A 27,020-nucleotide genomic window follows, 5' to 3' on the forward strand; every position below is an offset into this window, starting at 1 on the left:
TGCCTATTTGATTCTCTTGTTCTTTTTTTTTCATACTGAGCTTGTTATGTTTATCAATCTGCAAAAGCCCTTTTGTATGTAAAGACTATGAAAAATTTGCTTTCATAATTGGCGGGAGTTTGTCTCTCTTGCATCACTAGTTTGCTTGACCAGGTAATGAGCTTAGAATTCAGATCTGTGCTGCTTTGATGATTGTCACTGGAGGGTCAGAGTGTGACCAGGGCCCCAAGAAAGGAGGTGACCTCTGCCCCAAAGGGAAACAAACTCCCAGTTAGAGAAACAGAATGAAAATACTCTCGACTGACTGCTCTGAGGGGAGATTCATCCCCGCAGGTGTTAGCATTTCTAGATTTTTCATGCTAATAAAGGAGAGAGCAGGGGAGGTTAAAATATATGCCACATGGGCGCCGCCGCAGATCACTAGGCTAATCCTCTGCCTGCAGCGCCAGCACCCCGGGTTCTAGTCCTGGTTGGGGTGCCGGATTCTGCCCCAGTTGCTCCTCTTCCAATCCAGCTCTCTGCTGTGGCCCAGTCTTGTCTGGGATCAGATTTAAACCACGTCCATCAAACAATCCTCACAAGGGTCCAGAGACCCCCCCTCATTTCCTCTCCTCTATGAAATCCTTTCATTACCTGGTTAATGCCACTCTTAGGATCATTGGTTGCTATTCTCTCCCTGACTTGTATACTACAGTGTCTGTTTAAGTGTTTACAGCAGGTGATAATGGAATGAACCAAGGCCTTCAGCAACCAGGCAGTCAACCAGATGCTTTTCCACCTATACATGCCTGTCCCTGCGGAGCCCCAAGATACCCACAGTGGGCCCCTGTAGACAATGTCCCCAGTCAGCAGGAAGTAGCCAGAGAGACTCATCGTCGCCCCCTTTCCTATCATAAAAAGGTCGGGATGGTAGCTTTGGGATCTGCAAGGAGGGAAGGCCTACACTTCCGGGAATGGAAAGTTCCTACCTGTACTTGCTGGGAAGAAAAGTCCTTGTCAAGGTCCCTGCAGGTGCCTAAAGGTCAACCAATGAGGATCAGACCCGCCTCAACCTTTAACTCACATGCCCTGAATCTATAAAAGGAGCTCTCCCAATCTCTGACGCAGGACTTCCCCGCCCCCCACTCTGTTGCTCTGTTGGGACCGGGGAACCTCGCCCGGGAGCGGAACCCCAATAAAAGCCTGTGAATTAATTGATTCGTCTGCCTGGGAAGATTTGTTACGCGCCGGACACCTTGCACTGAGATCTGCCCACGGCTTCTCTTTCCAGTGGGTTCAGGGAGAGCCCATCTCACAGAGTCACGGGGGGCTGCAACAAAATCTCCCAAGACCTGCAGGCTCCTCTCATTCCACACCCAGTCCTCTCCCCTGCTGCTGGGCGGTCCCGCGACTGGGCGTCCTGCCTGTCTCCAGGAAGAGGCGCCCAACATTCCCCGGACAAGCTGAAGGTGTTCCAACAAGTCCTGCACAGTTGTTGGGTGGCTCGGGGCGGCGCCTGCCCCACAGTGCCGGCGTATTGCGTACAGAAGCACAGAGGCAGCACGGGTCTCAGTGCCGGGCTTTGGAGGTGCGCCGGCTCTCTGGGCTCTGAGGACCTTGTCACAGTGGTGGGCGGGCCCGAACCCCTTCCCCCAACCCCCACCCCAGCACCAAGTCCCCGAACTAGCTGTGGAGTGACGCTTAGTGGCAGCAGCCTATGGGCGAGCGTCTTTCCCCCAAGCGTATCTTCCCCAGCGCCTGGGGAATGGGAAGGCTGAATGGGAAGCAGGGAGCAATGGGCGCCTCGGCTCTTCCTGGGTACTTCCCGCGCACCTCCCCGACCCAACCATTCGAGGGGCCGCAAGGGTCCTGGGCTCTGACCCACCCCCATTGTAGAACTCGATGCTCTCCATCTTGCAAGAGAGAAAGCTTCCGAATGCCTCGGAAGCCGCGGGGTGCCGGGCTGAGTCCCAGCGGTCGGGTCGGTCGGTTGCTGGAAGGGGCCAAGAAGGAGAAAAGGAGGGGAGGGGGAGCGCGGCGCAGGCGGCGAGGGGGAACAGCAGATTGCGCGGAGCCAATGGCAACGGCGGCCGAGGTGGCACCAAATTCCCTTCGGCCAATGACGCGCCAGAGTGTACTGAAGCCTCATTAGCATTTCCCCAGGGGCAGAGGCTGGGGCAGGGGCCAGGGCCGTGGGTGATGGTGTCTGCAGCATCCCTAAGTCCTGTCTTGGTCGATGTCCGCCTCAGCTTTCTGTCTCCTCCCTTGTCCCGCCCTCACCTTCACGCGAGGCTGCCTGAGCCAGCCAGTTCTGTGCACCTTGACCCTTGTTGGCAGCTCATACAAGGTGTCTGAGGAAATCGCGACAGGGTCACCCACTGCCAGCTCTGGCCTTTAAATCCCCAGCGCAGGGAGATCCACCACAGCAGGGTTGGGCCCAGCCACCCCACCACCGCGCGTGCCAGGCAGAGAAGGGTTCCGAGTGCATTGCTGCGAATTGCTGCGCACGAGCGGGCTGCAGAACAGAAGTCTACTTCTGTCCTGACAGGGGTCCCGAACTCAGTTCTGCAGTCTCAGCCTTGGGAAAGTGAGCCCAGCACCTGAGAGCCAAGATGCCGGCCCACTTGCTGCAGGAGAAGGTGAGCTCCCAAGCGATGGCCCCGCACCCTGGCTGGGAGAGAGCCTCCAGCGGACTGGTAGGTGGAGGGCAGGACCCAGAGCTCCTGGAAGGACTGGGCCATCCTGTTTCAGTTGCAGATTTTGTACTTTGGGAACTTGATTCCCAACTGTTGTTTCTTAATCTGTTTTTAAAAAATTATGACAATTTTCCTTATAGATGGAATGGGCTCTTATTTCACTTAAGGGATAGAGTAACTTCCATTCCCCAAAAATAGAATAAAATCTTTGGCCAATAGCAAGACAGTGGGCTTTTTAAGCTTGGAACAAGAAAACAGAATAAGAACAATAATAATAATATAAAAGCTGACTGGCTAACAGATTACTTCAGGTTACTGTTTTTGTAGGAGTTAAAGCAGAAAGGACTTCCTTGTTACTGATTCAACAGACTGCAATCTACTCTTTCCAGGAGAAAAGTGCTCTGTTTGGGGATCTTTCTGCTTCCTTAAAATTCTGATTTGATTATGTGACATTTAAAGCATGTGTGCCTCCATTTTTGCTTGGTCAGATTTGTTGGAGCCTAATGCAGGAGAGCTCTGTCCAAAACAATGGTCTCCCATAATTGCTGCTTTATAGTCCCTTGCTCTGCTCCGGTCAGGCTCTCACTCAAGTGACACTGTGTCCAAAACTCAGGGCATTTGCACTACTCTCCGGTACTACCATTTTGGGCTTCCATTCTCAACATTCATAGGTTACAGTGTCCTCATGATCATGCATTTCTTTGAGCTCTTGCCATTTTAGCTAGAGACCATCTGACATTTCAACAGATGGCTGCATACAAACATTTGAAACTCTTCAGAGAATAAAGTGCTCCAGAGAAACTACTATTATGCTTATAAAGAGGAGTCTGGAGCTCATTTATTAGCCAGGGTCACTATGAACCAAATCAGCTAAAATAGAACATATCAAAGAATGAGCCAGATGAGGAGGCTACCCAATGTAACCAAGCATCCTGTTTAATTTTTTGCAACCGAGTCTACAATACCTATATGTTTATCTATTCGCAATAAGAAGTGACAGCAAGTGCAGACAGACTCCTTTCTCTTCGAATAGCATGTATCGATTCTATTATCTAGCACATCATGATTGGGTTTCATTAAAACAGGAGTGGGAACAAGTGGGTTTTGAAGTCTCACACTATAAAATGGACTACTAGTGCAAAGTGAACAACAGTTGCATTAGGGATGTTGCTAAAGGTAGCCACTGGGCGGATTAAAGGATCTATCTCTCAGGACGTGGAAAGACTTGAGTCTGACATGAATGATCCAACACTCCGTTATGTTGCCACAGCAGGTACTGATTACAGCACGGTCCTGGCAAATGAAAAGAGGTGGGCATAAGCAAGGAAAAATGAAGAGCATTAAGAGTCTTATTAAGATGGAGAATCTTACTGCAGTGTCTAGGGAAAAGCTAACCATAGCAGAAAGTCATTACCTTCTCATCCTGGTGCCATGGGTATTTTAGTGAACACTCTACATGGCTCACACATCAGGCACGAGGGCCGTCTGTTGACATTTACCTCAAGTTGTCCAGCACCAGCTTATAGCACTTTGGGACCAGAGCAGCTCTTGTTCTTAGTGATTTCATAGGAGAAAACTGGACTGGAGAATCCTAAAGAACAATGAACAATGCTGTAACAGACATACTATAGTTTTTCTTCAAAATGCCTTTCTTTTCTCTTCATTGGTTGCTCTACCAAAAATAGAGCCACACTCATCTGTTTACAAAATAAGTTTAGTCTCATCAAAGATGGCCTGATTATTTATATAAAGTGCAACAAGAATACTGCTTGACCACATAAGCTTTTTTAAAATTTTGCTTTGCTGGGAATTTTGATAGGAATCTCAAACGGGACTTCTGAAAACTTCTCAAGGCCAAGAAGTCCAATCAAGGCAGACTTCAGCCTTTGCCAGCACACACAGAGATTCAGTCTATAGATATCTGCAAATATGACATCCCAGTTTAAGCTTTAGTAACAAAACCAGTATTTCCAATTATACCTGTTATAAAGAGCAGATACTTATTGAGCCTATGCAAATAACCATATTAAAATAAGTTGGTTAGTTTCTGAATTCTGAAGGGTTCAGGTATAGAGAAAAATATTTCCATTTTTTTTCACAAAAGTATACTTTAGCAATTGCTGTAAGCTATAGATAGTTTAAAAGAAAAATTATCTTTAGTTTGAAAAATAAAACATGTAAAGGATTGGCAAAATTCAAATAAAAAATCAATTCAAATAAAAAACTATGGCCGGCGCCGCGGCTCACTAGGCTAATCCTCCGCCTAGCGGCGCCGGCACACCGGGTTCTAGTCCCAGTTGGGGCGCCGGATTCTGTCCCGGTTGCCCCTCTTCCAGGCCAGCTCTCTGCTGTGGCCAGGGAGTGCAGTGGAGGATGGCCCAGGTGCTTGGGCCCTGCACCCCATGGGAGACCAGGATAAGTACCTGGCTCCTGCCATCGGATCAGTGCGGTGCGCTGCGCCGGCTGCGGCGGCCATTGGAGGGTGAACCAACGGCAAAGGAAGACCTTTCTCTCTGTCTCTCTCTCTCACTGTCCACTCTGCCTGTCAAAAAAAAAAAAAAAAAAAAAAAAAAAAAAAAAACTATCCTAATCAGTTTATCCAGTAACATTTAATTAATCCTTGTTCTGCTTAATCTTGGTTAGGAGTTTCATGAAGTTATCAGTTTCTTCATTAGGTTTCTGGAAATTCTTACCCAGTCCAATGGTTTATACACTTAAAGTTATCAGAAACCTATATTTCAGTCTTTTCCATGAATTTCCTTGAAGAAACAATTTTGAACTGTAGCTGATTGCAAACACTTTTGGAGAAGAATCAAAGCAACAACTATAGGTAACAAAACTTAGAATGGTCATACTTAAAAATTGGATAAGAAGTAGCAAAGAAGTTCGGTTATTTCTTAAGACACACGACTTTTTAAATTTAATAATAACTGAAATTATGACTTGTAACATTATATTTCTGGAAACCTCATACAAGTTTTAGAATACTTGTATCAATAACATATCTATAAATATAACTTTTAAAAATATTTATTTATTTACTTGAAAGAGTTCCACAGAGAGAGGAGAGGCAGAGAGAGAGAGAATGAGGTCTTCCATCCTTTGGTTCACACCACAATTGGCCACAATGGCCAGATCTGCACCAATCCGAAGCCAGGAGCCAGAAGCTTCTTCTGGGTCTCCCATACGGGTGCAGGGGCCCAAGGACTTGGGTCATCTTCCACTGCTTTCCCAGGCTACAGCAGAGAGCTGGATTGGAAGTGGAGTAGCCAGCACTTGAACTGGTGCTCATATGGGATGCCGGCACTAGAGGCGGCGGTCACAGCGCTGGCCCCATAAATATAACTTTTTTTTTTAAAGATTTATTTATTTATTTGAAAGTCAGAGTTACACAGAGAGAGGAGAAGGAGAGAGAGAGAGAAAGAGAGAGAGAAGTCTTCCATCTGATGGTTCACTCCCCAATTGGCTGCAATGGCCGGAGCTGCGCTGATCTGAAGCCAGGAGCCAGGTACAGGGGTCCAAGAACTTGGACCGTCCTCCACTGCTTTCCCAGGCCATAGCAGAGAGCTGGATCAGAAGTGGAGCAGCCGGGTCTCAAACCGGCGCCCACATGGGATGCTGGTGCTTCAGACCAGGGCACTAACCTGCTGTGTCACAGTGCCAGCCCCATAAATATAACTTAAAGAATGCTTACTGTCACTTATTCGACAATTTTTCCCACATAATTTGAATACTCAATAAGCCAAAATTAGTTTAATATCTACCTATTACAAGATGAGACATATCCTTCAAGGCTTTCCACAGACCCATCTCAAGAATTCCAATAATTTAAGGTCTGAAAGCCTCATTCAGAATTTGAGAAGTTTTTCAAAAGTGTTGAAAGATTTTAAATGACCCTGATTATCTATTTAGTCAAAGTGACAATGAAAGATTTTAAAGGCAAATTCCAAAAGTGATATAGGTGTGAATAAAAGCTTAACTCTTTCAATATTGAGACAACTCACTTTTCTTAAGTAATCAAGGACCTAAGAACACAAGAAATTCCTTTGATAATTGAGAATCTTTGTTTTTTAGGCCAATTACCTAAAAGGTAAAGACAGACCTTTCCCCATATCTTATTAAGAGCACAATGAATTCTAGTTTTACCTCAGTGTGTTTTTGTTATTGATATACAATCTTTTAAAAAATGTAAAAATAATTCCCCTCCAATTTTAGTCAGCTTGATCAAACAAAAAATTCTTTTTTAACGCAAGTCCTCTACAATCTTCTTATATTCTTTCAGTTATTTGTCCTATACTTTTCCTCTTTCTCAAATTGGAATAGCCAGGTATTCAATTCGAGGACAAAAATCACTGTTTTTCCCTTAATGAAATCACATATTTCACATAGGTTTCTCTTACCAAAACATGTCTTATTTTTCTGGCATTTGGAGTTGTTTCCCTTATTATTTCTGGTTTTATGATACTTCATATTAGTTAGAACATTTTATGCTATGTAACTTTATTTCTAGTGAAAACTATCAAGCATTGTAAATGTATTTTATCTGAGCACTTGTCATTTCATAATTTCTAAAGGCATGTGTTACCTTAATTTTTCATTTGTAGTAACAGATCCAAATATATTTAGCTAATCTATACTTTTTAAAAACAAGATGCCAAGATACATATAAACTAATAATTAGCATTTAATGTTTTATTATTTTAACTTGCTTAGAAATGACTCAGACATTTCATGGGTATCTATTACTAGACTTCACACATAACTTCAATATTCTTAGTTGCTGAAAAGGTATTTGAAACGATGAAAACTTCATTTTTGTAACTTTTATTTAGCAAATATAAATTTCCAAAGCACAGCTTATGGATCACAATGGCTTTCCCCCCCCCATAACTTCCCTCCCGCCCGCAACCCTCTCCTTTCCCGCTCCCTCTCCCCTTCCATTCACATCAAGATTCATTTTCAATTCTCTTTATATACAGAAGATCAATTTAGTATATATTAAGTAAAGATTTCAACAGTTTGAACTCACACTAATTATAGCATTAATTTACATTGAACAACACATTAAGGACAGAGATCCTACATGAGGAGTAAGTACACAGTGACTCCTGTTGTTGACGTAACAAATTGACACTCTTGTTTATGGCGTCAGTAATCTCCCTATGCTCTTGTCATGAGTTGCCAAAGCTATGGAAGCCTTTTGAGTTCACCAACTTCGATCTTATTTAGACAAGGTCATAGTCAAAGTGGAGGTTCACTCCTCCCTTCAGAGAAAGGTACCTCCTTCTTTGATGGCCCATTCTTTCTACTGGGATCTCTCGCAGAGATCTTTCATTTAGGTAGGTGTGGTGTTTTTTTTTTTTTTTTTTTGCCAGAGTGTCTTGGCTTTCCATGCCTAAAATACTCTCATGGGCTCTTCAGCCAGATCCGAATGCCTTAAGGGCTGATTCTGAGGCTAGAGTGCTGTTTAGGACATCTGCCATTCTATGAGTCTTTCATCCTTCACCATTGTGTTTGAATTATTTGATGGAAATTTATTTGATGGAAATTATTTGATGGAAAACAAACCATCATCTTAAACTATTTTATTTCTTAAAAACATTTTTCCAGAAAGTTCTGTCTTTTATTTTCTTATTTATTTATTTGAATGGGGGTAGGGATCTTATATGCTGGTTCACTCCCCAAATGCCCACAATAACCAGGGCTTGGCCAGACTGAAACTGGGAGCTGGGAACTCATTCCAAGTGTCCTACGGGGTGGCAGGGACCCAAATATTTGAATCATTACCTGCTGCCTCCCAGATTGCACATAAGCAAGAAGCTGGAATTGGAAGTGGAGCTGGGACTCAAACCCAGGCACTCTGATATGGTATTGTGGGCATCCCACATGAGGTCTCAACTGCTGCACCAAACACTCACTCGTTAGGTTATTTTTTGACAAATCAGGCAAGTGTCAAAAATGCACAGAAACAAGGGAACCAAAGCTTAACATGTTATGAGATAACAACTTGTTTGACTAGTAAATCTAGGTTAAGAAATGTATGCTAGCATTATAATTAATGCTGACAACTCTAGAGACATTTCTATTTTTATCAAAAATTTTAAAACTAGCTTTATTTTCCAAAGATTATGTCAGATTACATGAACTAAATAAAAAGGCATTTAAGTTAGTTTCTGAGACTACTCATTTAAGTGTTTTAATTTCTGTAAGGCAGTTAAATGGAGCTCTTTATGAATTTTGCCATTATCATCCAAGGTAGGAAAATGTCACATATACTTGACATATAATGTACGTGTATACAGACAAAAACACACAGGCAGAAGCAGAGCTGCAGTTTTCATTTGCCACTTTCCAAATAGTTTCCCTTCCCCTTTCAGCCTATCAATCTTTCAATTTCCTCTTCTATTTTCCTAAGCAATTATTAACGAGGTCACTCTAAATTTGCATTTCCAATGTGTTGATGCTTTGGTGGAAAATGGAGTCTCAAAAGCATGGAAAAAGAATGCAAGTTTTCTTCACAAAAGAAATTAAGGCATGTTGCCTATTATCAGAGGTCAGCTTTCTAGAGGCTATGGTCTAAACCTCAGGTCCAAATGTTTCCAGAGCTCATCTGGGTAGACAAACGTTCATTTCTGCTAAAACTGAATCTGATGCCTTTCCTTCTAACTGCTCTTGGGGTTTCTCTCTGGAAAGTGGCTATAAACTCTAACCCTGCCCTTGCCATCCTATCAAGCTGGCTATTCCCTAGGAGAGGCGGGATCAAGAAAATTAGGAGCCAGTGAGAAACCGAGGCAGCTCAGAAATGATGCCACAGCAACACAAAAGCACAGAAATTCACTACACAACTTCACAAGATGGTACGCAGATGAGCCTCGCCGAACTGGTAGAATGCCTGCAAGTCTTGTGTTGGAGAACAATAGCTTTTCAGTTGAGCTTCTGTTTCTCACCTGAATGACTGAGATCAGGGCAGACAAGCATTTTCCATGCCTGCCTGGAATTAGCATGGATAATTCTGAAAAAGAACCATATCTCGAGTTGGGGCCTAATATTCATAAACACTTTATACAGCCATCCTTTTGACTTCAGATAAGGTAGTAAATAGACAAAAAAAAGTGAGTGTTTTTTTTTTTTTATCAGCTAGACCCTTAAACTTTTCATTTGCCTTTCATAGAGTCTTTTAAAGAGACAATTTTTTAAGAAACTCCTGCATATCAATAGGTATCCATAGGTGAGTCTAATCCAAGATTCTTCACTTTAAAAAAATATTATTTCAGCGGCAGAGAGAGAGAGAGCGAGCGCCCATCTGCTGGTTCACTACCCAAATGCCTGCAATGGCTGAGGAGCTGAAGTTGGAAGCAGGAACACAATCCAGGTTTCCCACATGGTGGTAGGAACCCAATTACTTGAGCCATCACCTGCTGCCTTCCAGGGTCTAGACAAGCAGGAAGCTGGAGTCAGGAGCTGGAGATCAGCATCAAACCCAGGCATTCTGATGTGAGACAAGAATGTCCTAACTGCTAGGCCAAATGCAAGATCCTTCATTTTTAAATGCACTTCTTTAAATGCTCTACTGTTTTTGTGGGACTTTCCACAGACTAGGCATCATGACTCTGAATTATCATTAATAAGATTTCACCATGTTTACAAGTCTTTTCAGCTTCGGGCGCTAATGCTTCTATGTGTAAAAGCTTGGTTCAGCCAGAAGGTGGAGAACTCAATTCTTCAGAGATGAAGGATCCCATTTCACTTGAGCTCTTGTGTTTCTCAGAGCTGAGGTAAAAGCCCGAGAGGGAGAAGGCACGGGCTGAGTCGTGTGGTGCTTTCACAGTGCTCTGTCACCACACGGATGTTGTCAGGCCCTCTCACAGCACTCTTTTTTTATTTACATAAATGTATCTTTTATTCCAGTTTTTCCACAAACTCAGAACATTTTGTAAGGTTTTTTTTTTGTTTGTATGTTTGAGAGGCAGAAAGAGAGAGAGAGAGAGAGAGAGACAGGGCTCCTATTTACCAGTTCACTCCCCAAAATCTGGCAATTCCCAGGGCTAGGCCAGTGCTACAGCCAAGAGCCAAGAGCCAAGAATGGTTCCCCACCCGGGTGGCAGGAATCCAATCACTGGAGCCATCATGCTGCCTCTCAGGGGCTTGGATTGGCAGAAAGCTCGAGTCAGTAGCTGGAGCCAGGAATCAAACCCAGGAACTTGAGTATCTTAGCTGCTCGGTGAAATGCCTGCCCTGGCTCAGCAGTTGTCACTTTTCATGGCGTGTACTACACTGGCTCTTCAATGTTTGAACCATGCCCCCCAGCCAAGTGGTGGCTCTGAGACCTCTATGGCCAACTTAGCCAATGATTTTTCCCTTACTCAAAACACAGGAAAGAGCAACAAACAGGCTAGAACACGAATGCTCCTAGGGACTTATGAAAGCTGGGGTTCATACCCCCTGCAGTAAAGTAGGCCTCCTTCTCTAAAGTGCTGTTTTCCATGGTTTCAGTTACCTGTGGTCAACTGACTGCAGTCAAAAAAAAAAAAAAAAAAAAAAAAGGGAAAATTCCAGAAATAAACAAGTCATAAGTTTCACATTGTCTGCCATTCTGAGTAGTGGTAAAAGATCTCACTGTGCAGGTCCCACCGACCTACACTCACCTTGTATCTGCCACCCACCTGAGCGGTTGTCAGAGTGTCCTGACGTGGCGGCACTGCATATGCGGTTTGCTGCTGTCTGTGGTTCCAGGCATCCCCTGTGCCCCTTCCTGCCGGTTCTTACCTGACTCAGAACCCGAGGCTTCCTTAGAGGACACTGTCACTGCCTGTCACGACTGCTGCTCTTGCCCAGAGCATCTTCAGCTCTGCGAAGCCCCACAGGCCAGATGTGCTCTCACTGTACCAACCAACCCTCGGCCCCCACTCCAAGGTCAGGGGCTTTTCCACAGCACAAACTAACTCTGGATTCAAAAGCGAAAAAGGGGGGGGGGGGCAGGGCAGTGGCTCAGTGGGAAGAGCAGTCTACCTCGTGAGCACTTCCAGTCCTTGGGGCCTCTCCCATGCCCTTTAGGTTCATCTGCCCACTGCTAGGACTGTCAAGAGACAAAATGACCATTTGTTTAGAGACATGACTGACTCTGACTTGTGATTGCTAAATTGGGCCGCCTCTCTCCTACTGAGCAGAATGCAAGCCCTCTCTGGGAAAACACTGCGTTTTGTGAGGTGGGAACATGAAACAGAATAGAAAAAAATAAAAAAAAAACTAATTAGTTAACATCTGCTTATTTTCTGAAAGGGTTACAGCAGAGAGGACACTGGAATTTGCTGTTTTCAAGGAAAATGGGTCTGTTTGGGGATCTATCTGCTTCCTTGAGTTTTCCTTTGGATTACGTGGGCTTTGGCATCAGAAACTGCATTTTGGTGCAGTGTCCTCTGTCGGGGCCTAGTGCAGAACGCAGCCCAGTGAGTCTGGCCTACCAGCAGCCCCAACACTGCGGCTTTCCATGTGCTGGGTGTTCTTCCAAGTGACTGGGGTTGGGGGAAGGCAGAACTGAGAACTCCCCAGAGAACTTGACTACCTTTGTTGAGTTGTGTTGCCTTCAATTGGTAGAAACGAGGATTGCTCTATGGGGACTGGATTCCCCTATATTTGTTTCTTAGGTTTTAAAGTCAAGAAAAACTTGGTCCTTGTGTGTTCACAACAGTGGAAATGCTTCAACTCTCCTTCCTATCCCCTTCACCACTAGATTTCACCCCAACCCCCCTGCACAGTTCCTGGGAACCTGTGCCTCTCCTGTACAGGGTCCACCCTCCCCTCACTCTGGGTGCTGGGCCAGGGTCTAAGCCTGCCCTCCCTTCCCTTCCCTTCTCCCTCCTCCTCTCCCCCTCCCCTGCTGGATTAGAGTGAAGTGGCCTCTGCTGCCTCCACTGTCTCCTGCTCTGACCCTCTTCCTCTCCCCCTCCTGGCCAGGTCTCTGGCTCCTACACCCCCACCACCACCGTCACCACACCCCACTCCAGGCTCCTGCAGAGTGGAGAGGGCAAGTTGGAGAAGACACCCCTACCGGCGGAAGAAGACATCCGCCCTGAAATGAAAGATGACATCTACGACCCCAGCTACCAGGACGAGGAAGGCCCCAGGCCCAAGCTGGAGTTCGTCTGGAGGAACATCATCCTCATGGCTCTGCTGCACGTGGGAGCCCTGTACGGGATCACCCTGGTTCCCACCTGCAAGTTCCGCACCTGGCTCTGGGGTAAGCAGCGTCCCTGCCCTCCTGAGCCCGTGTCCAGGCTTCTCACTGCTCTCAAGTGAGGCAGGATCTTACATAGAACCCTGGCCTCTCCTGGCCCTGGTTTTGCCAGGCATTTCTCTATGGTTGCCTGAGAAGTTGACTGGATTGGGAATGAAGTCTAGTGGAATTAATGATGCGGGGGGCAGGGGGTTGATTCTGGGAGTCCTTTAACTTGGGTTTTCAGGAGGGAGCCCTAAGGCCATGTGCCACGTGACTGAACAGTAGACCTGTGCCAGAGTCAGCTGTTCCTGAGAACTTTTATGGTTAAGTCATGTGCATGACTCCTGTCCCAGCCCTTTTGGCCAAAAGACAATCAGTACCCCTACCTAGGAGGACTGCAACCCTGGTGGGGACCAGGGTCTTTATGGTGTATAAGGAGCTCGCTCAGGGGATGGAGCAAGGGAACACTGATCAGGAAGACCCACTGAAGAGGAGGAACAGAAGGGTGGTATCCAAAGAACTGTTTCAATCTTATCCCTTGATCCTTCACTGCAGAGAAGGATGAAGAAAGCTCCTATGTACATGGCACACAGATGTGTTGCTCTACTGTTCTATGCCAGTCTCCAAGGTGCCACATGTGCTAGTCAACAAACTGTGAGACTGAAGTAAGAAATATGTTTCACAGTCCACTCCCCATGCAGCCTGCTCCAGCCTCCCTCTCTTGATTCCATGAAAAGCCAAAGATGCAGCATCTTCTTTGCCCAGGCCTCCTTGGTCCAGGGTCCCAATCCCTGCTTGCCAGGCCAGGGCATCAAAGTCCTGAGCACCCCAAGCCTGAGGCTGCCACAATGAGGGAGACAAATTGCAACTTGTCCTCGGCCTGCCCTTAGCTCAGCTCTTCCAAAGATGCACACACATGTGGCTGTAGGGCCTGTGCCCTGGAACCACACATGTACTTTGCAGGAGGTTTCACCTCTGCCCCCAGAACCCTCCATCTGGAAGGGGCAGCAGGGACCTCTGTAGACCCAGGGATGCCAACTGTTGCCTCTGAGGGGCGCTGAGCCAGGAGTCCCTCTCCAGAAGACAACCTGAAGTTTTCCAGAGCAGCCTCAGGTTGGGGGCACTTTCTGACAGTGTATCTGGAAGGATAGTTCTATGGAAGGGCAGGTAGGCTACATGTAAGCCCCTTCCATAGATGTTCAGTCCAGAGTTTGACCAGGCTGTCTCTGCTTGGTCAACCCAGCTTCTAGTACAGGGACGGAAAGCTATTAGTACCATTTTGGTGCCTGCCCATGGGTGCATGCTGTGCCTTTGAACAGAGAAACAGCACAGAGCTTGTACAGTGACTTGCAGGGGGTGGCTTAGCTCAGGGAATGGCAATCTTGGTATGTGAACGTCAAAACGCCTGAGTCGTGGGGAACAAGGAGGGAAGAGGAGGAAGGCCTGAAGTTTTAGCTTAGGCATCTTCTCTTCCCACCTTAAAGGTTTAGGTGCTTGGCCCCACCTTTTCTTGTTTCATTTCCAAGGAGAATGTTAAGTTACCTACTGGCTGTGATTCTAGCATTTCTCATGATTGAAGCTATTTTGAGAGCCTTCTCTTTCATTTTGGATCCTCTCAGAAGAGTCCAGGGTTAGGGCTGAAGATTCCTGGCAACAAAGGGCCAGAGGAGGAAATCCTTTAAACCCCTTCCTCACCAGCAACCCAATTCCCAGTTAGTGATTACATCCACCACCTCCTGAGACTGCAGACCTGGAGGAAGGCAAGGCAGGCAGGCAATGCTGGGGAGCCCCACTGACAGTCTCGAGCACCTCCCAGAACGTCCAGCTTAGCACTGCTCAGTGAGCGTCTGCTGACAGCAGGACTTGGCAAAGGAGAGACCCAGAAATGTGCACAGTCTTAAGAGTGGTGGATGAAACACTCGGACAGGAACTGCTTGTGGACCGAAAACCTACCTTTAGACTGTGGCTCCATTCCTTATTAGCCATGTGACCATAAATAAACACTTAACCTCTCTGACCATTTATTTCTTCCACTGCCCCGTGAGGATATTAATACGATCTACCCCATTCAAGGTGTGCAGTGAACTAAGGAATATTCCTTGGCAAAGCTGAAGACTGTACACAAATATAACCTCTATGCATGACTGATTTTTTTTTTCCTAATATGGCCACACTGCTTGCTAAAACACTGAAATGCTTTTGTACCATTTGGTAAATAGCAGGGCTTCCCCAATTTCTGAGTCCAGTTTGTTCTGGCTCTTTTGTTAACTACCCTCTCATATGGCCTAAGCTCCACAGGAGTTGTCTGTGGCCTGATACCATATAAACCAGATGAAGGTCAAGGCCAGTAAGCCCTGGAATGATGTCCCTGCAGACAGACTGTGCTGGGTGGCTGAGTGGGGATGGGGACAGTTCTATTCTCTCTCCTGCCTTTCCGACTCCTCAGTTCCTGTGACTTCTTAGCTTTGTCTCTAGCCCTAGGTAGAGAGGCTGGAGAGTGATAGCACTTTTCAAATGGTAAAAAACTAAAGGGCCTCAAGAGAATAAGGTGCCCCTGGAGTTTAGGGGAAAGCAGATCCTTATGTGAAGCCAAAGGAAGACAGTCGGCATCAGAGCAGTGTCCTGGGTCTGGGACTTGCGCCAGCTGGTGACACCCCCACTCTCTTCTTCTGGCAGCATTTAGCTACTATGTGATTAGTGTTGTGGGCATCACAGCAGGAGCGCATCGCCTGTGGAGCCACCGAACTTACAAAGCTCGGCTGCCCCTGCGGCTCTTCCTCATCATTGCTGACACCATGGCCTTCCAGGTAAGAAGCTGGCGCTGCTCAGCCCTTGCTTCACCCTCTCGATGGCCTGGAAGCAGAATGGAGGGGTGGGCACCTGGAGAGGAGCCACAATTTCAGCCGTGGCACTTTGCTCTCCCCTGTTTCCAGTCAAGTGCAGGCTCAGTCCTGAAGTCCACAAAGCATGTGGACTGCTCTGAGTCGCTGCCCAAGGAAATGGGAGATCAGCAAGACACACTCCATGTACAGGGTTGGTGCTGTCTTGCAGTCTGTATGTTTTGGTCCTTTATCATAAAGGGCCAAGGGGCATCAGCCAGTGACTGACCCCGGATCCTGGGCAGAGAGTGGATAGTAAACATTCACTCTTTTTATTTTATTTTTTTTTGACAGAGTTAGACAGTGAGAGAGAGAGAGACAGATAGAAAGGTCTTCCTTCCGCTGGTTCACCCCCCAAATGGTCGCTACGGCCAGTGCACTGCACCGATCCGAAGCCAGGAGCTTCCTCCTGGTCTCCCATGCAGGTGCAGGGGCCCAAGCACTTGGGCCATCCTCCACTGCCTTCCCAGGCCACAGCAGAGAGCTGGACTGGAAGAAGAGCAACTGGGACTAGAACCTGGCGCCCACATGGGATGCTGGTGCCACAGGCAGAGGATTAACCAAGTGAGCCATGGCGCCGGCCCCAACATTCACTCATTAAAGTGAATATCTTAGGATATCAACACCATGGGATTGATGCTGATATTTCACATACATGTGAACTCTCTTGTTTTCTGCTAAAAAGAGTCAACAGTTTTTAGTACTATGTGCCTGGCACAAGGCTGAGCAGCTGACACAGATTAACTCATGTATCACAACAATCACAGGAAGTAGAGAGGGTGATTTTCCCTGTCTTACAGATGAAGGACTTCAGTCAGGGAGAGGCTACATAGATCAAGGTTGAGGCTCTATCATGGGCTGCCATTCTGGCTAAGTCAGATACTGAGATTTGCCAAAATAAGAAGTTTGTCATTGAGACAGAAGGAAGGGAATTAGGAACAAGGAACTTTCACAACTGTTAAGATGCAACAATGGACACAGTAGGAATGGTATAGAGCTTGTCATGGAGGAAAGCAAAGGAAACCAAGGTAGCCCTCTTCATGATGAAAAAGCCCACTTACTTAACATATCTGCATAGTAATCTCTGCCAGGGCTGTGATGTTGTCCTTGGGAGCAAAGGAAAGGAAGAGAGAGATTGGTACCTTCTTTAAGATTTGTGGGAAGAGTCCCAGAGAAGCCCAGAGGTTCTTGGGCAATGTGGTCACGACATGATTTACATGCCAGCCTTGGCACTGGGCTGTGTGAGCTGTCTCTTGCCACCAGAATGGAGCCCCTGCAGTTCTATCCCCTGACCAGGACCCTAGCACCACAAGGCGGCCTGCCTTGTATCCTCCAGGCCCCAGGATCAGGTGGTCCCTGAGGACCTCTTCCAACCTTCCCTGCTTGCGGAAGTGCAGTGTTCATTCCTAGTGAAACCATCTGGGCTCTGCGTGCTTCACCTCGATTCTACCCACCAGGTCACCTGCAGGGGGCACAGGCACAGCCACGTGGTCCTGGGAGCATGAGTGGCCCTTCCCCTTCCCTCAGTGGCAGGGGTGGGGCAGAGGGGAGGCGGTGCCAGGACTCCTCAGGGGCCCAGACTCCTGGGTGTTGTGAGTTGCGCCTGGAAGACACCTCTGCCGACAGTTCTCCTGAGAGGACGTCCGCTCAGGCTGCATCCCTTTCTCTGTCCCTCCAGAACGATGTGTTTGAATGGGCCCGAGACCACCGTGCCCACCACAAGTTCTCAGAAACCGACGCGGATCCTCACAATTCCCGCCGTGGCTTTTTCTTCTCGCACGTGGGCTGGCTGCTTGTGCGCAAACACCCTGCAGTCAAGCAGAAGGGCGCTCTGCTGGACTTGTCAGACCTCAAAGCCGAGAAACTGGTGATGTTCCAGAGGCGGTGAGTGAGGGGCGATGGAGCTGGGATGTGCTCCCGGCCCCTGGAGCGTGGGGACCCCAGTTTTTCTCCAAGGGCTTGCAAGTTCAAAATCACCATTTTTAAACCCCAAACGTTAACATCCCACAGGCCCACCACCATAAACTATGGTACTGGCTCTTCCTCTCTGAGCTACCTTAATTAAACCAACTGAGTACAAGAATTCATTGACGTGGACACATTAATGACCCAAAAATGCATGTAGCTGAGTCCTCACCTTCAAGGAGTTTGTAGTCTAGGAGGGCTGGAGTGGTAAGCCGAGGTCCAAATAGCCATGGGCGCAAGGCAGAACAGTTTCTGAACCACCAGCGGCACAGAAGACAGAGAGGTGGCTTGGCGAGAACTCCAAGGGTTTATGAAGGAAGCAGGATGAGAATGCACTGGGGGACAGGGATGTTCACTAGCGTGTGTGCACAGGGACAGTGCACACAGAAAGAGGACAATGAGCTGCAGCACCCAGGTGTCCCAGCCACGGGTGCTCCTGCTTGGAGGACAGGGGGTGACAGAACCCACACTGCAGACTGTGTCCCTCTTACTGGGTCCTAAAGGCAGACCTGGGCTGTGACTTAGGGCGCAACAGGAAAGCACTGACAGGTCTGAGCACAGAGCGGCAGCGTGAGGTCTGCTTCAGAAGGGCCACTCTCAGGACAGGGGCCAGAAACCAAGGACCAGAGAGGAGAGGCAGGGACAGCAGTTAGGGGGTCAGGGGATCCACGCTGGGGAAGCAGAGGCAGGACTGGGTAGGGCGTGATGCAGCGAGGATGTGACTGCTGAAGGAGGCAGGGAATCACTCTGCCGAGTGGCAGTGGCTGGGTCCCCAGGGAGAAGGAAGAGTAGGACAGGCATCCAGACAGACACACAGGTGATCAGGGCCACTCAGTGCCTCTCTGGGGGCAAAGAAGAGCAGAGAATTAGAGGGCAGTCACAGGAGATGGAGGCACGACACCAAACATGGACGTGTGCCAAAGAGCTCAATGGGCAAGAGCAAGGAGCCCAAAGGCAGATGGGCATGGGCCCATGTCGCTCCCCCTCTTCGTGGAGGAACGACACTAAACCCTGCCTAGGCTTCATATCTGAGTCACGGCTCCATTATGTCGCTCCCCCTCTTCGCGGAGGAACGACACAGGACCCTGCGCTGTTCTTTTGTCTGCTCGGCCCTCCCCGGGTTTGCTGCTGGTTCTTCCCGGGTTGGCTACCATCCCTTCCACCTCCGTGGAAGGGCGGTTCCCCCTGCCACTTTCCCCACTTCCGCGGGGGAGCGGCACACCGCCGGCCAGCTCTCTCGGGGGCTGCACAGGTGTTCCTTCAGATAGATGTTCCTGGTGCATGTTGTTTCTCTCCTCCTTTATAGTCCTCTTCCGCCAATCCCAACTCTGCTACCCACACGCCGAGTACGCTGCTCTCCTCCAATCAGGAGCAGGTCCTGCTGCTTATTGGTTGAACTGGAGGCAGCTATGTAGAAGCTGTTACTCCCTTCTCAGCGCCATATTGTGGGAGAGCAGATGCATAGAATAAGTCTTAATTCCAGTAACTTAGTCTAGTCCGAGTTGGTCCCCACAGGCCCAGGCTGGGGATCTCTGATCCAGAATTGGGGTTTGGACCTCAGCTGTGAACCTACCACCAGGGCCTTGTGTGTAGAGGAAAGAGGCTGTGGACTGGAGCCAGGAGGCAGGCATTCCAATCTGTGCCATGCTGGTTCCCGGTGACCTCAGAGAAGTCCTGTACCCTCCTCATCTCCCCATCCATAAAGTGAGGGCCTATCACGGCATGTCCAACAGATACCCACCCCGTCTCACAGCAAGGGAGAAGAGGTGGCCCAGCCCAGGGAGCATGGACAGCAGGGGCAGGTCTGGATCCCCTGTGCCCCGGCTCAGCCTGTGATCTCCCCACGCAGGTACTACAAACCCGCCGTCCTGCTGATGTGCTTCATCCTGCCCACACTCGTGCCCTGGTATTTCTGGGGTGAAACTTTTCGAAACAGCTTGTATGTGGCCACTTTCCTGCGTTATGCTGTAGTGCTCAATGTCACCTGGTTGGTGAACAGTGCTGCCCACATGTATGGATATCGCCCATATGACAAGAACATTGATCCCCGAGAGAATGTACTGGTTTCTCTGGGAGCTGTGGGTAAGTCAGCAGTCTATTCAAGACCACGTCTAGTGGTCTGCTGCTTATAGTATTAGTCTTTGAACCAGAAATACAAAAGTGCATCAAAAAAAGTTCATGGGATAAAGGGGAACTTGTGTTTAGCATAGTGGTTAAATGTGTGTGTCTCACATTTGAGTACCAAGGTGGAATTCCTGGTTCTGGTTCTTGATCCCACTTCCTGCTAATGTAGATCCTGGGAAACAGCAGTGATGGTCAATAATTGGTCTCTTGACCCCTTTTGGGAAATCTGTATGAGTTCCTGGCTGTGGACTTTAGCCCTGGCCCAGCCCGGGCCATTGTCAGTTTCTGAGGAGTGAACCAGTGGTTGGGAGCTCTCTCTATTTCTCTTTGTCTCTGTGTCTGTTTGTATGAATACCTGTCAAATAATAAAAATTATTTTTAAAAAGCTCATGGAAAATACAATTAAGAGTTCATGGTGGTGCAAAAAATTTGAAGTCCATGTGGATTTTTTTCATAACATGCATTTTTGTAAACTTTCTAAAAATCCCTTATATATACCAATTTAAAAAAAATTTGCACCAAAATCTCTTTTTCATTTTTCCATGAACTTTTTGAAGTCCTTTCATACCAGTACCATGTTTTTATGACCACTTTGTATATCTTTTTCTAGTATAAAAATTGTTGGGAACATATTGGAAATCCTTTATGAGAGTCAGGAAGCAAGTCTCATGTGGCAAGGAGCTGGTGAAAGCTGAACTGCTTTTGATTCCAGTCTCTAAAGCAATCTACATGCTATGCATGATGAATCCCTTGGAGCTTCTTCTTCCAGTCACCTCTGAGTGGCACTGCAGGCTTTCTGGTTCAGGGGATGCATAAACTAGAGCAGTAGTGTCACCACCATGGCTGGAATTGGCTGAAAGCTGAGTAGTTTCTATTGAAACATGTTGAACAAAATGTAGAATAACCACAATTAAGTTTGATATACTTCAGGTGTGCCTCTGCAACAGGCATTCTTTATCTCCTCACTGTGTTCAGGTGTGCCATGCCTGTAAGTGGCACTCATACCCTGTTGTTTGGTGAACAAAGGGAATCTTGCGACCTTTTCCTACCACTTCCCATCTTGTCCCCTCTTGTCCTTTCTCTCTCTCTCTTCTAGCTGTATGCTATGCTAGAAACTCCCATTCCCCCCAGACTGCTAGGGAATCCCTGATAAAGCAGTTAGTTTGACCATAATTCCTGCTTACTGATCTACTTTTGGCTATTCCTGAGTTTCTCTCTGTAATTCTACTCCAAACTGCCAGGAAATAAGACAACAGGGTTCTACCAGCTTTTTTTTTTTTTTTTTTTTTTTTTTCTGTCCCTCTTTTGAACTGGATACAAATTTTGACTGAGGCTTCAAATTAGATTTCTGTAAGCACAATCAGTGAACTCTTCTCACCACTGGTCAGAAGTGTTGGTCATCCAGCAACACCCAGGCAAGTACACTGCTTGCATATTAATGTACAACAAGCTCAGGGTCAGGTTCTCTCACAACAACATGTTTGATAACATGTCCCCAAGCAGGCAATCATTTCTGCAGCTGAAGACACTAGCTGGGTGTCCTGTAATTCAATTCATTTCTGACACTACCTACCTGGAGACAGCATCAGATTTCCACAGCTGAGGGCTCAGTCTACAAGACTGTCCCCACTTCAGACTTGTGACAAGTCCAGGCCTCTAGCTGATTAACTGGCTACAAAGGAGGGGTCTCATGAGTCCCTCCTTGGGCTCTATTAATTTGCCAGAGCAGTCTGTTATCAAGATACTTCAGAGGAAACCAAAAGCAGCCACGTGAAGAGATATATAGGGAGAGGTCTGGAAGAGTCACATGTGCTCATCTTTATTCCACCCATTGACCCTCCTCTGTTTTCTCTCTGCATCTGCATCTGACTGATATCTCTGGGTCAGGTGAATGCTCACTGAGAGCCTTGCTGCTGTCAGCACCCTTAGCCTTGGGCTTGCCCACCCTCTCCCCAGCTCCCACTGGAGGTGAGCAGCATCACACAGGAAGCACACACCTTGAGATGCCCTGGATGGGGTCACTGTCTTTGCAGGACAGGCTGTATTGCTGGCTCGATGTCATTCCCTCTCTATCTGCAGTGTGTTTATCTGCACAAGGCCCAACAGCCGCTCTGTTGGCTTCCCTTTACCCTGGCCTGACAAGGGTCAGGGTGCCCTTGTTGGACGCAGCTCAGAAAGAGGGGACCTGGCAGGAGTCGGCAACCTCTCTCTGCAGAGACTCCACAGCTTTACCTACTACAGGAATTGTCCTCAGTCCAGAATTTCTTTTTCTCTGTCTGTCCATGTGAAACTCTTGTCCCGAGAATTCTCAGCATCTCGGAGGTCAGAGGGAATATTTCAGCAATTTGTTTCTTCTTTCCAAAGAGAATGTCTATCTTATCAGCACCACCCCCAGCCCAGTCAAAGCTGGAAGAATGAGAAGGCAGAGCGGCCCACTCTGCGCCAGCAGAGGCTGAGGAAACCGCAGCCCTGGGCTGGCCTCCTGTCCTCTATGTTTGGCCACTGCCTCCCATTCCATTGGAAGCTCCCACCCTTATGGTGGTGCCGCTGCTGTGGGGAAGGCGGGTCCTCTGCTCACTTGTAACAGCAGAGCCCAAGTTCCTCATTCTGGACTCTCCCCTCTGCACCCCAGCACACGTACACACACAGCCTTTCAGGCCTTGAGTCAATGCTTCCTGAAGCTCTGGAGGTTGCCAGCCGACATTGCATTCTCAGCAGTAGCCCCTTCTCTGTAGTTGACTCATCTTCTAAGAAAAACTGCCAGTCTTCCTCCAATGGAAGTTCCCAGATAAGCAGAGGTGACAAGAACTTCATAAATTCTTTTTTTTTTAATTATTTGTTTTAAAATCAGATTTATAGAGAAAGGGAGAAGAGATGAGAGATTTTACATCCACTGATTCACTTCCCAGATGGCTGCAATGGGACTGGGCCAGGATGACGCCAGGAGCCAGGAGCTTCTTCCAGGTCTCCCATGTGGGTATCAAGGTCCCAGGCACTTGGGCCAGCCCTCCACTGCTTTTCCCAGACCATTAGCAGGAAGCTGAATTGGAAGTGGAGCAGGGGCATAGTGGGTGGCATCCCATGTGCGTGCTAGTTTGAGTCCCAACTGCTCCACTTCTGCTACGACTAGGGAGAGCAGTGGAAGATGGGCCAAATCCTTGGGCCCCTGCACCCACGTGGGAGACCTGGAAGAAGCTCCTGGCTCCTGGCTTTGGATTGGCACAGCTTTGGACATTGTGGCCATCTGAGGGAGTGAACCAGCAGATTGAAGACCTCTCTCTCTGCCTCTCTGTTAGCTCTGTCTTTTAAATAAACAAATAGATCTTAAAAAAAAAAAAAAAAGGAAGTGGAGCAACAGGGACATGAACTGGCGCCCATATGGGATGCAAGCATCACAGGCAGTGGCTTCACCCACTATGTCACAACACCAACCCCATCAATTATTTTTTTTTTTTTGACAGGCAGAGTGGACAGTGAGAGAGAGACAGAGAGACAGAGAGACAGAGAGAAAGTTCTTCCTTTGCCGTTGGTTCACCCTCCAATGGCCGCCACGGCTGGCGCGCTGCAGCCAGCGCACGGCGCTGATCCGATGGCAGGAGCCAGGTACTTATCCTGGTCTCCCATGGGGTGCAGGGCCCAAGCACTTGGGCCATCCTCCACTGCATTCCCGGGCCACAGCAGAGAGCTGGCCTGGAAGAGGGGCAACCGGGACAGGATCTGATGCCCCGACCGGGACTAGAACCCGGTGTGCCGGCGCTGCTAGGCGGAGGATTAGCCTATTGAGCCGCGGCGCCGGCCCATCAATTATTTCTTTAAGGTGCCTCTGAAGGGATTTGTTCCGTACAGAGTAGAAGACATTGGATCCATCCCTCCTTTACATAACAGGGCATTTCTCTTGGGTTCAGGTATCCTACTAGGAAGCTGGTGTGCAAAGACAGGAAGACAGGAATCTACTCAAGCTTCATGACATTTCTCTTTGCTTTTGTTGCAGGTGAGGGCTTCCACAACTACCACCACTCCTTTCCCTACGACTACTCTGCCAGTGAGTATCGCTGGCACGTCAACTTCACCACATTCTTCATCGACTGCATGGCTGCCCTGGGGCTGGCTTATGACCGGAAGAGAGCATCCAAGGCCACCATCTTGGCCAGGATGAAAAGGACTGGAGATGGAAGCCACAAGAGTGGCTGAATTTTCATTTCCTCAGCTTTGTTTTCCAAAAGCCAACTTGGCAGAGTTTTGATGACCTGTTTATTAATTACTGGATAATGCTCCCAGGATCCTAAAGATGATGACCTTAACATATTCCAGTACAATATTCTTTCAAAATGCAAAAGTTTTAAAAGACGACAACTACACCATTTTTATGCTAAGCTTATACTCTTATGTCTCATCTTCTCTCTCTTCTATTTACATTATTCTTTACTTTGTTCCTGTCACCTTCCTTTCTCTTCTCCCTAATTGCTTCCCAGGAAGCAAATGGTCAGTCACTGGTTGGTGTCCACCTTTCAAAGTCTAACCAACCTTTCCAGAGTCTAAATGTAATGGTCTTTGCCCAAGTTCCTAATTTACTTGAGCTGTCTCAGCTTATATACAGGCAGCTAGAGCTAAAGATACAACAAAATCTCCTGCAAATTCCCATGTTAATTATCTTCAGTTGGGCTTTGCTAGATGGAATCAAAAAATAATGTTGTTGGACAGGAATTTCTGATTCAGGTAAATTTTCACCAGAGAAGTTAGCTCTCATGGCATGAGTGTAAGTAAGGATGGAGTCGGGTGGGAAACCAGGCAACAGGAAGGTTGTGCTATGATGAGACTCATAGATACCTAATTAGTGAGGGCTGAGGACCCTTCCACACAACATAGGACCTCTCCCTGTTGACTCTGAGTGGAGAGTGGCCATGAAGACTGGTTGTTCCCTTATCCAAGATGGCTACAGTCTTTAGAAAAATTTAAAATTTAGTAGGCACAGTGGAGTGAAGCATAAAGAGAAATGTATATATTTTTGCCTAGAACACGGAATTATTTTTTAAGGGTATTTTTCTCTGAAAGGAATGTTGGAATAACCATAAAGCAGGAAGAATTTGGTGGGTTGTCTGTGCTTCCTCCACCCCTGCCTCGCTTCTGGGCATGAGATGGAGAAGTTGATGATCAGGGTCTACAAGCAGCTCCTAAGACAACTTTCCAAAGGAAGGTTTCTGAAATCACATGGCCAGGGGATCAGGAGATTACTATAAGTGAGTTATTGGATGTTGTGATGAAATAAGTTCAATGGTAAATCCATTCATTAGTATCAATTTCTCTTTGGAATGAGTAAAAACTAGAAGGCTGTTTTTCATTGTATTGGACACCTTCACTCATTCTTTACTCTGTTAATCCCTAACCTAAACTATAGCCCTTGCTAGGGAATGAGGTAGGAATCTATTACCCATGCCAATTCTTGATTCCAGGCTCTTGTCCATCCTGTTTTCCCTACTACTTCTGTCTCTTCCTTGACATCATCTCTGTGGCCAGGCAGCCTCCTTGCGTGTGTTCAGAGGCAGTGACAACTGCTGTCCAGGCAACTCCTCCTGCAGACACAATGCTTAGGGACCCCGGACCTCTGTTTCTCTTTAGCAAGAACAGCTGCTCCACTTTTCTGTGCCTCTAGAGGCCTTGTACCTCCTCTCTCTGCCACACTGATGGCTCTGGACAAGGCTGGCAAAGCCTCCCAGAACTATCCCTGGCTCTGAGAGGCTCGCTCTCAAGATACACAGCCAAGCCAAATGCTCAGGCTGTTCCAATGAACCTGCCATGAAGCCAAGGAGGGTTTGTGTCTGGTCAGAGCAGAGAGCACGTTGAGTGCCCCCTGTTTGCTCAGTCAGGTGGTCCCACTGAGCAGGGCTCCCAGCTGACAGAGCAATGCTTGTAGAAGGAGGAGGATGCCTAGTCCTTGCTAGGAAGCACAAGCAGCAAGGCCCAGTTCCCAAGTGCCTCATTTTCAAGGGAGACCCTGATCCTGGAGCAGGCTATGCTGCACAGCTTTGGCTGACACATGGGGGCAGAGATGCCATGAACTTTGTGGTGGAATCCAGTCCCTGTTCAGCAAATTAACCAGTATTCCCTATGACCCAGCCTAGGGCAGACAATAGTATAGAAGAGTCTGGACAAAAACACAACCTTAGTGTTTGAGATCCTTGGACTCCTGTCCTAGTCCCTTGGTCATCAATGCAGAAGCTAGGCTTTGCTCTATTAAGATTGAAAGTGTACCACACCACATGCTGTGTCCACTGTTAAGCCCCATGGTGGGGGGAGGAGAGCCTTTCTTCTTGGATTAATTTGATGGAGGCTACAGGGAACAGCCTGGATGAGGGGCATCCTGGTCTTCAGAGGTGTTCACCTCAGAAGAGAATCCAATGGAAGATCTCTGTCATTTGCTGACCTGTGTGCCTAATCCCGGAAAAAGTCAATGGGGTAGTTTAATTCTCCAGGTTATCAGATGCCTGCTTTATAATATTATAGTACATCAGAAAGTTCATGGAAAATGAATATTAGGAAAAATTATGCATGGATATCAATTTTTTGCACCAAAATAAAGTTACCCTTTTATTCCATTTCCCCTTGAACTTTTTGAAGTATCCTTGTATGTGAATAATGGAATCAACTTCCTCTTCTAATCATTGCAATGGAGCAGCTGTGTGCCATGATCCCACACAGGGCTGGATGGAGACCTCAGGCTCATGGATTGTGGGTACTTAGAACTGGGCGTGTCTGCTGAGTAAGGAACACTGTTGTCAAGATTCTAAAGCACAATTCAAGCACACATTAATGAGAAACTCTCATCTGCCCAAGAGTCTGAATTTCTTACTATCCTATGTTGTGAATGTGCTGACAACCATTCCAGTGCCTTACATCTTTTCTAAAATATGCTGCTTATGACCTTGCCCTTACTCCCTTAGCGGAGACCCTTTGTACCTGTCAGCCTACAAATGTGGCAGGTAGAGAAAGGGCCCTGACTGCAGGATGATCAGTGCAGTTATTCACAGAATTCCCTTCGGGTTCCATTGTGGAAATCATAGAGTTCTTTTCTTAAATGCTCACATTTGGTGGATGGTGGAACTAATTTGAATATATATGATTTATAACCTTTTTATATTAAAAGATGGTTTTAGCATCTAAAAA

General features: G+C 47.3%; 1 protein-coding gene across 4 annotated transcripts; it reads left to right on the forward strand.

Annotated features, from left to right (window-relative positions):
* The first annotated feature begins 1,455 nt into the window (after positions 1-1,455).
* LOC138843214 (stearoyl-CoA desaturase-like) lies at positions 1,456-27,020 on the forward strand. Of its 4 annotated transcripts, none has more exons than XM_070057404.1 (7): positions 1,456-1,567; positions 2,528-2,675; positions 12,630-12,912; positions 15,568-15,698; positions 17,449-17,654; positions 19,585-19,817; positions 23,851-27,020. In XM_070057404.1, the coding sequence occupies exons 2-7, from the start codon at positions 2,592-2,594 to the stop codon at positions 24,048-24,050; spliced, it is 1,137 nt and encodes a 378-aa protein (XP_069913505.1). In that variant the 5' UTR covers positions 1,456-1,567; positions 2,528-2,591; the 3' UTR covers positions 24,051-27,020. The 4 variants fall into 4 exon arrangements, with proteins under 4 accessions (XP_069913505.1, XP_069913507.1, XP_069913506.1 ...); XM_070057406.1 differs by having other exon boundaries at positions 1,459-1,567; positions 2,528-2,618; XM_070057405.1 differs by lacking the exon at positions 1,456-1,567 and adding an exon at positions 1,688-1,797.

The sequence above is a fragment of the Oryctolagus cuniculus genome, chromosome 15 (assembly GCF_964237555.1).
Source record: "Oryctolagus cuniculus chromosome 15, mOryCun1.1, whole genome shotgun sequence".
Taxonomy (NCBI): Eukaryota; Metazoa; Chordata; class Mammalia; order Lagomorpha; family Leporidae; genus Oryctolagus; species Oryctolagus cuniculus.